Below are 13,265 nucleotides of genomic sequence, written 5' to 3' on the forward strand. Positions count from 1 at the left end.
AAAAAAAAAAAAAAAAAAAAAAAAACAAAAGGTGCTATATTCAAACAAAGGAATATATCTATTCTAGTCTTAAAAAGCAATAAGTGAAATTCTAAAACATGCTGCAATATGGCTGAACTTTGACACAATATGCAAAGTGAAAGAAGCCAGACATACAACTAATAGTGTATGATTCTGCTTACATGAGCTACCTAGAATAGGCAAATTCATTGAGACATAAAATAGAATGTTGGTTACCAGAGCTGGACGACTGGCTGGGGACGAGGAGTGGTTGTGCACCTGGTGCAATTTCTGTTTGGGATGATGAAAAAGCTCTGGAAATAGGGGTGATGGTTGTACAACATTGTGACTGTGCTTAATGCTACTGAATTGTACCTTATACAATGTTAAAAACTGCAAGTTTTGTTATACATATGTTGCCACAATGAAAAAAGGAAACAAAAAAATGTACATGGGTAGGCTTGTTGGCTTGGCAAGCAACACTACTAGAGGACAGGTTCTCCGAAGCCTCAAGTCCTACCACATGCAACTGAAGGCACGGCGCACCACCGCGGTGCCGAGACTCACCTTCAGAGAGCACGCTTGTTATGTAGACGCCGCGGAGGGAGGTCACATTGGTAAAGTCCGTCTCTCCACCTGTGGTAGTGTAGAGATGTCGGTCTAAAGACTTGGAATAGACAATGCCTCGATCATCTGAGGTAAAGATTGTGCCAAACCCAGTGTCTGAAATAGGCAAACAAACAAAAATACTAAGTTTTGGGTGGAACCAAAGACAAAAAAAAACAATAGTCTAACCACACATATGATTGTCTGCCTGACCAAACACAGTAGCCAACTGTGTCTCTTCACGATGAAGACTCAGACCTGAGAATTAATCAAGGTTTGATACTCAAGATTTTTATGCCCATCTTTAATTCTAGTACCCAGCTTAGTGCCTGGAATATGGCAGATGCTGAGTTTGTTGAATAATCAGATGTTACAGAAAAACTCTTCTCAGATATATTTTGGTGGGAGAGGCCCTGTGTTTAGTTTACACTTTTTAAATCTTTACACTCTAGAACAATGCTTCTCCAACTATCTGTAGTGAAGGATCAATTTGTAAGATTTCCAATATGTCACAAACTGATGCTTTTGTAAAACATAATAAAAACTAATCAGTAGAAAATGAAAAGGCAAACAAAATATAAGCCCCTAATTTTCTTTTTTGAGAGAGTCTCACTCTGTTGCCCAGGCTGGAGTGCAGTGGCACGATCTCCGCTCACTGTAACCTCTGCCTCCCGGGTTCATGCCATTCTCCTGCCTTAGCCTCCTGAGTAGCTGGGACTATAGGAGCCCACCACCATGCCCGGCTAATTTCTGGTATTTTTTTAAGTAGAGACGGGGTTTCACCGTGTTAGCTAGGATGGTCTCGATCTCCTGACTTCGTGATCTGCCTGCCTCAGCCTCCCAAAGTGCTGGGATTACAGGCGTGAGCCACCACACCCAGCCATAAGCCCCTAATTTTTTATCATTAGATCCAACAGACATAAAATTGCTTTGTCGAAAGGCTAGAAGAGTTTCCAAACTCTTGCTCTCAATTTCTGTACTTACCTGGTAACAGAGAGTTTGTAAATCAGTACCAGTCTGCTGACCATTCTTTGAGCAGCTCTGCTCTAGAACACCTGAACATACACACAAGCTACCTTAGAGTACGAAAACAAGTGGCATTTTTAACAGGGGCTACAGATTATCTCTAGGACAGAATAATCAGTAAGGCACTAATAAATTTCTAGGGGTAAGAGGAAACTCGATATGTAAAAAGAAAAGCTGCTCAAAGCTTACATCTCTATGCTTTTAAGGGTAAGCCACTAAAAAGCTCTTACCTCCAGGTTCATCTACATGCATGAATACCATGTCATCATTTGCTGCCAGAATAGAATAGAACTGTTCCTGTCCCACAGAGGGGAGCTGGGCCATGCTCCACGTGTCCCCTTGATCTGTTGAAACGTGGATCCTTCTTGTTGTATCCTAGAACAGATGTCAGTATTTATCTTTCTAATTTTCAGCCAAGATGCCATGTGCAAGGACATGAACAAGAATGTTTTAAATAATTACTATTATCCATTTCTCCACTGGGTACAATTGCTATGAATGAAAGGTCATAGTACCAATTACCAAAGCAATTTCTAGCTCTAGCAAAGTTCTAGGTAAACGGACAATCCATTCTATTCTAAGTAAGGCTATCTTGGCTTTCTCTTTGAATTCTTCATTCTGATGAGGCCCTGTAAGACAGTATAGTCTTGGTCTCTGATAGTCCATCTCCTTCAGTAGAGCTAAGGATTTGATGGGAACATCTTTAGGTTGGCTTTATAGCCATTTGCATACACTCACTCAGATAATTCTTTTTTTTTTTTTTTTTTGAGACGGAGTCTCGCTCTATCGCCCAGGCTGGAGTGCAGTGGCGCGATCTTGCCTCATTGCAAGCTCTGCTTCCTGGGTTCATGCCATTCTCCTGCCTCAGCCTCCCGAGTAGCTGGGACAACAGGTGCCCGCCACCACGCCCGGCTAATTTTTTGTATCTTTAGTAGAGATGGGGTTTCACTGTGTTAGCCAGGATGGTCTCGATCTCCTGACCTCGTGATCTGCCTGCCTCGGCCTTCCAAAGTGCTGGGATTACAGGCGTGAGCCACAGCGCCCGGCCGGATAATTCTTAAAATGATGACTACTGCATAAAAGTTTGGTCCCTTTCATACAGTCCTTGCATAATTTAAAGAATTATATAATTAAGGGTCTAGAAAATAGAGATGAAACCCATATTTGGGAGATCACAAGGGAAGTCAAGATGTAACACGCCTTCTCTCTAAGGAAGTCTCTCAGAATAGCCAGGATGAAGGAACAGGCATGGGCTGGAAAGAGGCCAAGGAGAGTCAGAAATTACTATAAGGAAACTGATCAGGGAGTATTTGGCTGGCGAAAGGAGTCTGTTAAGAAAGCAATTAAAACTTAACTCTCTGATAAATAGCTTAAAATCGCTACTAGATACAGTTAGCCTGGGCATGAGAATTAATGTCAATGTTTCCTTAGGTTAAACACTCTCTAAAGTTCAGTGATAAGTACATTTAACTTATTCAACTTATACCAAGATGTCTCATTACATTGAATCTTATTCTCATTGCTGTAGGTAGAAACCAGAGTTCAAAAGTACATCGCAAAATTTTAATTCTGTAGACAGAATTATACCATATATGCAGTACAGCATAGGAGGCTACCTGTGGAATTTGAGTCTGATTTCCAGCAGGATTCCACTATTGTTGACCCTAGGTAAGTTACTCAATTTCCTCACCTATAAAACCGAGATAATACTATTAGCTCACAGGGTTGTTGGGAGGATATTACAAAATGGCTTGGGAGAGTTATCCGTACTTATTGCCTACTTCTTCATTTCTAGTTCTCACTGAAGTCACTCCAATCAGCCTTTTAACTTCCAATGAAGTGCTTTTGTGAAAGTCACCAACAACCTCCACTTCGCCAACTCCAGTGGATTATTCTCAAAATGCACCTAACGCAATGGTCCTGATTTCCCTTTCCCTCCCTTGTTCCTCCCTTTCAGTCTTCTCTGCTGGATTCTTCTCTTTCCAACTTTCTGTTGTGTGGTGCTTCAGGGCTTGCTCAGTCCTCTCACCTCTTTGCTACCTACTTACTCCTCCAGAAGATATCTAGTCACATGGCTTCTCATATCATAGCAATTAGGGAGATTCATATACCCAGATGCTCACTTGACATCTCCATTCAGATATCTAATAGGTGTCTCATATGCAGAACTGAATGCTTTTTTTTGTTTTTTTGAGAGAGTCTCACTCTGTTGCCCAGGCTGGAGTGCAGTGGCATGATCTTGGCTCACTGCAACCTCTCCCTCCAGAGTTCAAGTGATTCTCATGCCTCAGCCTCCCGAGTACCTGGGATTACAGGCATGCGCCACCACACCTGGCTAATTTTTTGTATTTTTCAGTACAGACAGGGTTTCACCATGTTGGCCAGGCTGCTTTCAAACTCCTGACTTCAAGTGATCTGCCCGCCTTGGCCTCCTAAAGGGCTGGGATTACAGGCATGAGCCACCGTGCCCGGCCCAAAACTGAATTATTGATTTTTCTCCCACAACCTGCTCCTCCTGCAGTCTTTGCCATCCTAGAAAATGGCACCACCACTCAGGTGCTCAGGATAAAAACTCTTAAAGGTACCCTTGATTCTGCTCATTCTCTCACAACCCACATCAAATCCATCAGCAAGTCCTATTAGCAATATGTTTAAAAATAGACCCACAGTCTCACCACCTGCCCTCTCACCCACTGCCAAGCACCTGGCCAAGCTACCACCTCCCCAGCCTGGACTCCTGAGAGAGCTCCCGGCACTCCCGCTGCTTCCGCACGTGCCCGTCAGGCTGTTCTGCGCACACCCGTTCTTCAAAAGAGAAGCCAAATCCCAGCATTCCCCTGCTCACAACCCTCTCATAGTTCCCAACACAGGAAGACTAAGGCCCACATCCTAACTGTGACCTGCAAAGGCTGCATAAGGTCTGGTCAGGCCCCCGCTGGCCCCACTTTGGATTGTTATTCTCTGTGCTTCCTCCATACTGCCCTTCTCCCCTTTGCTTGGATTGACTGGGCATGCTCCAGCCTGAGGGTCTCCACATTGGCTGTGCCTCATCCTACTCTCCTCCCAGATGGCCACATGGTCATGTCTTTGTTTCATTTAGGTCTCAGAGAGCCCATCCTAAACACTCTGTCTAAAAGAGCACTGACTCTTGACACTTTCTGTTTTCTTACTGTTTTAGATTTCTTCACGGCTTTAATTATTACCTGATACACACACACACACACACACACACACACACACACACACACACACACACATTTATATTTATTTATGAGACAGGGTCTTGTACTATCACCCAGGCTGGAGTGCAGTGGCATGATCACAGCTCATTGCAGCCTCAACCTCCCCAGGCTCAGGCGATACTCCCGCCTCAGCCTCCCAAGTAGCTGAGACTACAGGCACATGCCACCATGCCCGGCTAATTTTCCTATTTTCTGTAGAGACAGGGTTTTGTCATGTTGCCCAGGCTGGTCTTGAACTCCTGGCCTCAAGGGATCCACCTGCCTCAGCCTCCCAAAGTCCTGAAATTACAGGCATGAGCCACCATCTCTAGCCTTCATATTTATTTTTTGAGTATTTATTTTCCCCCTTAAATATAAGTTCTAAGAGCAGGAAATTTATCTGTTTTGTTCACTGCCATATTCCTGGAACTTAGAATAGTACCTGGCATATAGTAGGCACTCAATAAATTAATGTTATCCAATTGTATCTTTATTTTTGGATAGTGAACAAGAGATTGCTTTCTACAGATGTCCATGTCTGAGTAATGCCCAAACCCTGGATCAAAATATCCTGGCCAGGCACGGTGGCTCATGCCTATAATCCCAGCACTTTGGGAGGCCAAGGCGGGGGGATCACCTGAGCTCAGGAGTTCAAGACAAGCCTGGCCAACATGGCGAAATCCCATCTCTACTAAAAATACAAAAATTATCCCGGTGTGGTGGCACACACCTTTAGTTCCACTTACTTGAGAGGTTGAGGCAGGTGAATTGCTTTAATCTGGGAGGCGGAGGTTGCAGTGAGCCGAGATCGCATCACTGCACTCCAGTCTGGGCAACAGAGCAAGACTCTGCTTCAAGAAAAAAAAAAAAAAAAATCCCAGAAAAGATACCAGAATTCATGTGGTGACAGAAGGCCAAAGTGCAGAGTAGCCTATCAGATTCAATCAGCCTCTGCAAAAAGAATCACCCCTAACACTCACAGTGGCACTAAATATAGCAAAAAGACAAGAAACTCTGTCAGTGCCAAGTAATAAAGAGAATCTATAGGAGAGATATTTGCAGAAATATCAGACCCCAAAGGGAACAGGGCAATACCTACCTTATCAGCCATCACAGAGGCAAAAAGGAAACGTCCCCCAAGACCAAATGAGTAGATTTTCACGCCAATAGTTTTGAAGCTTTTTCCCAAGTCTAAAGTTCTCCATAATTCCAGAGCCCCAAGGTCAGCTTCTTAAACAAGACAAAATATTAATTAAAATTTCACTTACTGGTGAGCCTAGTTCAAAGCAGTTGTTTTAGAATCAGTCTTAATTTTATAGCTAAACCATTTTAAATACTATGCATGTTAATCAAGTGACAACATAAAACGTGATACAGCATTAGATTTAGGAAATTCATACTTGTGTTTTATTTTATACATTTCAGATTTTATGCTCGATGGAAAGGTAAGCGATTACTTAATTTCAATACAGTGTTTCACGAAAACATCAAAGCCACAGCATGCTGCTTTACTTTCTTCATAGCACAGTTTAGAATTATCTTATCCTATTTTAAATTGTCTTGAGTTTTCTTTTCTTTTAAGAGCTGGGGGTCTTGCCACATTGCCCAAGCTGTCCTTGAACTTCTGGGCTCAAGCAAGCCTGCTGTCTCAGCCTCCCAAGTAGCTGGGACTACAGGCATGCAACCATCATGCCCAGCTTGAGTTTTGGTTTTCTTGTTTATCATCCAACACCCCTACTTGAATTTACATTCCATGAGGGCAGGCCTTGGGTGTTTTGTTCACTCCATCCTTAGAATAGTGTTTAGCATATGAGCAGGTGCTCAGATATCTGTTGAAATATGAGTAAATGAAAGATTTTGCTTTCTGTTTTGAAATTGTATCATCATTTGGGAAGCCAGTTGCTTCTGCAAACACAAACACAACCCATGCTTTCCTGCAGAAGTAACTACGCATTTCAATTTGCTGTTGTCTGTAGCATAATATTTGCTTTACATAAATACATGGCTAATATTAAATATTGCCTCTACGTATAGCCTACATTTTTACTTGATCTGGATAGTGTAGTAATTTGGTTTTATTTTCAAGATTTTAATAATCACTAACAGCTTTCTTTAGCTATTACAATTTCAGGAGAATAGAAGGATCTTTTATGTTTCTACCTTGCACAATCCAGAAAATTCTACCACGAATGGACAACAGGACACTATTTTCTGGGACTAAAATATACTTACTGCAGGAGCCATTTGCATAGGTGGTAAAGAAGATGGTGTTGTCTGATCCCCTACAATGAGGCAAAAATGGGGAAAAGAAATAGTTTAAGACTGCTGAAAGACTGTGTTGACCTTACTCACAAACTTTCTAGCAGGTCTAACAAGCTTCATTCACAGGTACCAACAAGCACCGCTTCTCAGGTGCTGAGCCCTGGTTCTTCACAGCTCTGCCCGTCAAGCTCCCCACTGCCCAGCCCACGTGTTCTCTATAGTCTACCACTTCTTTAAGTGAACTCTTTCAGGCAGTCATGCTGGTCTACTCACCCTCTCCACATTTGCCTCTGACATTTTTGATCGTCACAAGTGGGGGGTGGGTGGGGGAGTTGTTACTGGCATCTAGTGGGTAGAGGCCAGGGATGCTGTTACATATTTATGATGCGCAGGACAGTCCTCCATGATAAAGAATTCTTTGATCCAAAATGTCATTAGTGCTGAGGTTGAGAAACTCTGTTTTAGAGCAGCTGGCATGCATTTGCCTCCTGTTTCTTATTTAACTTGCATAGTATGTGCCTTACCTTTCCTACTATATAAATTAGCTTCTTCATGGCAGGTACTATGCTTTGCTGTTTCCCTTCAGAATCTAGTTCAATGCTTTGTATGAGCTAAATAATTTAGTTCTTCCATCTCAAATAGACAACTAGGTCAGTGGTTGAATTATTTAAAATGTAACCTGGAAAGGGAGTTTGCAGGGAACTAGATTCAGACCCTCCTGGCACTTACTGGATTACAACCAAAAAAAGGTGTTGGTTTTGAGAATGTTCTTTCAGAACTTTAGGATATAAATTCCTAGAAACTAGAGATCTAAAAAGGTGAGTAAACAGCAGCAGGCTGGTTATTCATATTTAGACACTAAACAAAAAAAAAAGGTTACAAAAGTAAAACCTTGCATAGGATACAAAACAAAATACTATTTTAAAATAACTTTTAGTTTTAAAGATAAGGTTGTGCTTCTTTATTTAAGTGATGGAGTCTTGCCCTGTCACCTAGTTTGGAGTGCAGTGGGGCAATCACAGCTCACTGCAGCCCCGAACTCCTTGGCTCAAGTGATCCTCCCACCTCATTCTTTTGAGTAACGAGAACTACAGGGGTGTACCACCTTGCTTGGCTTTTTTTTTTTTTCCTTTTTATTAATTTTTTGTAGAGATGGGGTCTCACTATGTTGCCCAGGCGGGTCTTGAATTCCCGGTCTCAAGCGATCCTTCCATCTCAGCCTCCCAAAGTGCTTGGATTATGGGTATGAGCCACTGCACGTGGCTAAATATGAGTTTTAATGATTAAAATTTAACAAAAACTAGCCAGGTGTATGCCTGTAGTTCCAGCTGCTGGGAAGGCTGAAGTGCAACGATCACTTGAGCCCAGGAGGTAGAGGCTGCAGGGAGCAGAGATTGTGCCACTACATCCCAGCCTGGGTGACACAGCCAGGCCTTATCTAAAAAAAAAAAAAAAAAAATTACTGAAGTCTTACTTACACATGACCTACATGTTTTAGTTCCATCAGGAGTGAAACAATTTAACTTAGTTATCTTAAAAATTACTTCCGCCTGGCCCGGTGGCTCACGCCCTGTAATCTCAGCACTTTGGGAGGCTGAGGTGAGCAGATCACGAGATCAGGAGTTTGAGACCAGCTTGGCCAACACGGTGAAACCCCATCTCTACTACAGGGTGTGGTGGTGCACGCCTGTAATCCCAGCTACTCAGGAGGCTGAGGCAGGAGAATCACTTGAACCTGGGAGGTGGGGACTGCAGTGAGCCGAGATTGCACCACTGCACCCCAACCTGAGCAACAGAGCAAGACACTGTCTCAAAAAAAAAAAAAAATTCCTTCCTTCCTGATAAAACTGTATAAGGTACAAATACAATTCATTAGAATACATAAAATGAAAGCAAATGTGGCATGTGTACCACAGTGGTGCTATAAAAACCTCATTAAAAAGACATTTCTGGGGCTAGGCATGGTGGCCTATAGCTATAATCCCAGCACTTTGGGAGGTTCTGAGGAGGAAGGATTGCTTGAACGCAGAAGTTTGAGATCAGCCTGGGCAACACAGTGAGACCCCCCCACATCTCCACAAAATAAAAATACAAAACTTAGCTAGGCATGGTGGCACATGCCTGTAGTCCTAGTTACTTGGAAGCCTGAGGGAGAAGGATCACTTAAGTCCAGGTGGTGAAGGCTGCGATAAGCCATGACTGTGTGACTGTACTCTAGCCTGGACAGAAGAGCAATATCCTATCTCAAGAACAAGGAACATTTCTAGAAAAGGCCTACTTTATTTAAGCAACATATTTAATACTTTAATTAATCTTGGTAGACGCATTTCAAATTGTATTCTACACTTTCTTGATTCCTACAGTACAGGCAACTCTTGGTATTGTGGGTCCTGATCATGAACATCAATTGTATCAAACTATAACACAGTGTTCCCATTAGAAGTTACTAACGCAGGTGTACTTTCTTGATCTAGCACTAAAGAATTTCATACTGTTTATTCTCTAAGTTTTTGTCTGTTCTTTTAGAGTAATTCCACCTCCTTCCAGCTCTCAGGCTGTAATTCTAAAGCTGTTACGTGCTTATTGCAGCAGTTACATATCCCACCTCTGGAACCAATCTGCTATAAACTGGGATTCACAAATTAGCTGAAATTAGTCAAAGGGAAAGGAGAAAGAGGCTCTAAACAACATTCTGAGCCTAATCAGATTTTGGAGGCATGAAGCCTCTTAATTCAATTCTTGCTTAGCCATCCCCACATTCTCCAAATAAGACTCCTTTCACAAAAGGAAAAAACTAAAGCCCAGAAAGGTTGAGCCCCTGACTAGCAGCACAGTGAGGATAGAACAAAGGTGATGCGACTTCCAAGTAAGAGCTCCCTCCACTCCATCCTCTTTAAGCAGGCACCCGAGGGTCAGGGAATCTCTCCGAGAAAAGTGAATGAGTTTTGGTGCACAATGTGACTTCAGGAGTCTGGAAGCTCTTTCAGCTTTCTTCCTGATTCCTTGCCATGTTCTACATAACTGAAATGGAACTCTAGACAAGAGACTGTAAATCTGGGCATGGAGAAGTATTTAAATCCCTAAATTAAAGCTATATTTTATTGTATTTTAACTGATGTCACCATTCATAGAGAACGAACCCTGGGCAGGCAGCAGCAACTCAGTTACATGCCTTGTTTTATACTTTATGTTCTAACATTTAAGTGAGACTAAGTCTTCTTTTCCAGCAGAATGAGAAGCTCCTCCAGGTCAAGGCCTGTGTCATAGCCCTCTCTGATATCCCTTATGGCACCCTGAAGAGTACTTGGCACACAGTAAGTGCTCAATATTCATTCATGTGATTTTTGGCAGCACTATCAGGAAGGGTTTAGGGCTCTGCACAGATGGAGTCTTCTGTTACTCACCATTTGGCCAAACATACTGCTTTGTGGATTTCTTCCCATTTTCCCCCAAAATTCTGGGACACCCACAGGCCATTCTGAAAGATTATAAATGACTTATCAAAATTCCAGCTTTATCCTGTGCAGTTGCTTATATGACCTTTAATATTTCATATCCAATCATTCAGGACAGTAAAAACACACACTGAAGCTCCATCAGAGCTGCCCGAGCTCCACAGACGCACACATGGTTTATCTGGGCCCTTTTGGGGTCTTGAAAGTTCAGAATAACAAATGTGTATGAAGTGCCTACTATGTGCCAGGCACTGTACCAGATGTTGCACTGGGGATACAAAGATGAATAAGACACACTCCCTGCTGAGAGAAGGGGCTCACAGTTTAACAAGGGGCATAGATAAGAGGAAAGTTCAACACTATGCAGAGTTATAAAATATGGTCTAGTATAGCAGTGGGGAGAGGAGGAACACTGCATCAGAGATAGTTTCCTGAAGAAAACAGCTGCACTGAGTTTTAAATGATGAGCAGTGGGACCAAAAGAAGGCAAACAGGGAGATGAGGTGTTGGGGCACAAACAGAGACTAGTATTAGCAAAGGCAAGGAGGTCATAAACCCTGCAGCGTGTGCAGGGAGCTAAAAGCCATCAGACATTACTGGAGTGTAAATTCCAAGGTAAGCAAATGAGGAACTAACGCTAGGCAGAAAGGTGAGGCCAGCTCACAGAGAGCCTTCCTTCTGTGCCATGGTAAGGACTCCAGGGTTTATTGCATATGAGGTGCTCCCAGGAGGAATGTGTGCTAAGTATGAGGATGACACAGTCCATTTCACTTTTTTAGGTGGAGTACTTGGATGAGAACGGGAAAGATGGATTTCAGAGGGTCCAGACTAGAGGCAGGAAAAGCAGTGAATGACTGCCACATTAGTTCGGTAAGAGCTAATGAGGTCTTGAACACTGGCCATGAGGAACAGGCTCTGCAAGAATTTAGAAGCTAGCATAGCAGAACTGGATGACTTTCCCTCCAGGGCAGGATGAGAGGTAGGGGTATGGGGGATGTGTGTGTGTGTGTGTGTGTGTGTGCACGTGTAAGTTGGTCACTCTGGTTTTCTGGTTGGGGTATAGGATGCATTGTGATATCATTAACTAGTATAAGGATTAAGGGAAGAAGATCAGGTCTGAGAGAAGAGTAGGGAGGAAGCTCAGTTTTAAATTGATTTAAGGTGCTTGTGGAACATCCAGCTAGAGATATTCAGGGGGCAGCAAGACAGAAATATGATGCATTAGGGGAAAGCCAGGGCTAGAGATAAGTATTTGAAAATCCTATACATTATAGGTGGTGGTAGTTAAATGGTAAGAGTGGAAGAGACTGCTCAGTGAAATGAGGAGTAGGCATTTAAGGGTAGGCTGAAAGGAGGTTAAGGAAGATACTAAGAAGAAATACTAGAAAGCTAGAAGAACTAAAAGGAATAATGTCACAGAAGCCAAATAATTAAGAGTTCTCAAAAGGAGGAATTGGCCAATAGTTTGAAACGTAGCAGAGACTTAACAAAACCCTGACTGATAACATAACACTGGCAATGTAAGCTTACTGAGCTTGGCCTCAGCGGAGACGGGACAGAGATGTCCTAGTCTAGGTGAAATTAAATGTAACTTATTTAGGCAGAATTTATGTTCAGTACTCCTGTACTCTCACCCACCATTCTCCTTTAACTTTTTCTCCCTTGGTAATATATGCACATCCCAGCATTTCTAATTTACCTAATTCTACCTATAAAGACAAGGCAGAATTCAATACCACTTATTTGCACTTTAGTACAAATTGGTCCCTCTTCTCCAGCCCAATTATATGTACTTCAGACTTACCGTTAAGTAGAAAACATTTCAGGTACAGAAGCAGATTGTATCTGTCTCTTCCTGAGGACAGTGCTGTTTTAATAATCCTGAGACACTTGGTAAAGGAGATGCAGTAGTCAAAGGGGAGCTCTATGGGCCTGTTCACTCCTAGAGAGGGCTCCTTGCTCCCTTGTAGTGCTTTCAGCTTAAGCTGCTGAGGCCAATTTCCAGGAATTGTTCTAAGATCTGAAGCTTACTCCCCAGCAAGCTAGTTTCCTTCCCCCGGCCTCCACTGCTAAGCATAACTCTGAGGCCAGACAAAGTGGCTCACGCCTGTAATCCTAGCACTTTGGGAGGCCAAGGCAGGCGGATCACCTGAGGTCAGGAGTTCGAGATCAGCCTGGCCGACATGGTGAAACCTTGTCTCTACTAAAAATACAAAAAAATTAGCTGGGCATGGTGGCACATGCCTGTAATCTCAGCTACTCTGGAGGCTGAGGCAGGAGAATTGCTTGTACCCGGGAGGTGGAGGCTGCAGCGAGACCAGATCGCGCCATTGCACTCCAGCCTGGGCAAGAAGAGTAAAATTGTCTCAAAAAAAAAGCGGGGCCGGGCGCGGTGGCTCAAGCCTGTAATCCCAGCACTTTGGGAGGCCGAGACGGGCGGATCACGAGGTCAGGAGATCAAGACCATCCTGGCTAACAGAGTGAAACCCCGTCTCTACTAAAAAATACAAAAAACTAGCTGGGCGAGGTGGCGGGCGCCTGTAGTCCCAGCTACACGGGAGGCTGAGGCAGGAGAATGGCGTAAACCTGGGAGGCGGAGCTTGCAGTGAGCTGAGATCCGGCCACTGGACTCCAGCCCGGGCGACAGAGCAAGACTCCGTCTCAAAAAAAAAAAAAAAAAAAAAGGCAAAAAACC

At 43.2% G+C, this 13,265-nt stretch overlaps 1 protein-coding gene across 1 annotated transcript in view; it reads right to left on the minus strand.

The window, feature by feature from the left end:
• The window catches only part of SORT1 (sortilin 1), a 79,384-nt gene that overhangs the window by 35,400 nt on the left and 30,719 nt on the right, over positions 1-13,265 (minus strand). The window contains 5 exon segments of the mRNA XM_017858772.1: positions 568-723; positions 1,863-2,007; positions 5,953-6,080; positions 7,086-7,135; positions 10,520-10,593. Coding sequence (XP_017714261.1) covers positions 568-723; positions 1,863-2,007; positions 5,953-6,080; positions 7,086-7,135; positions 10,520-10,593 — 553 coding nt within the window.

The sequence above is a fragment of the Rhinopithecus bieti genome, unplaced genomic scaffold, assembly GCF_001698545.2.
Source record: "Rhinopithecus bieti isolate Rb0 unplaced genomic scaffold, ASM169854v2 scaffold_48884, whole genome shotgun sequence".
Classification (NCBI taxonomy): domain Eukaryota; kingdom Metazoa; phylum Chordata; class Mammalia; order Primates; family Cercopithecidae; genus Rhinopithecus; species Rhinopithecus bieti.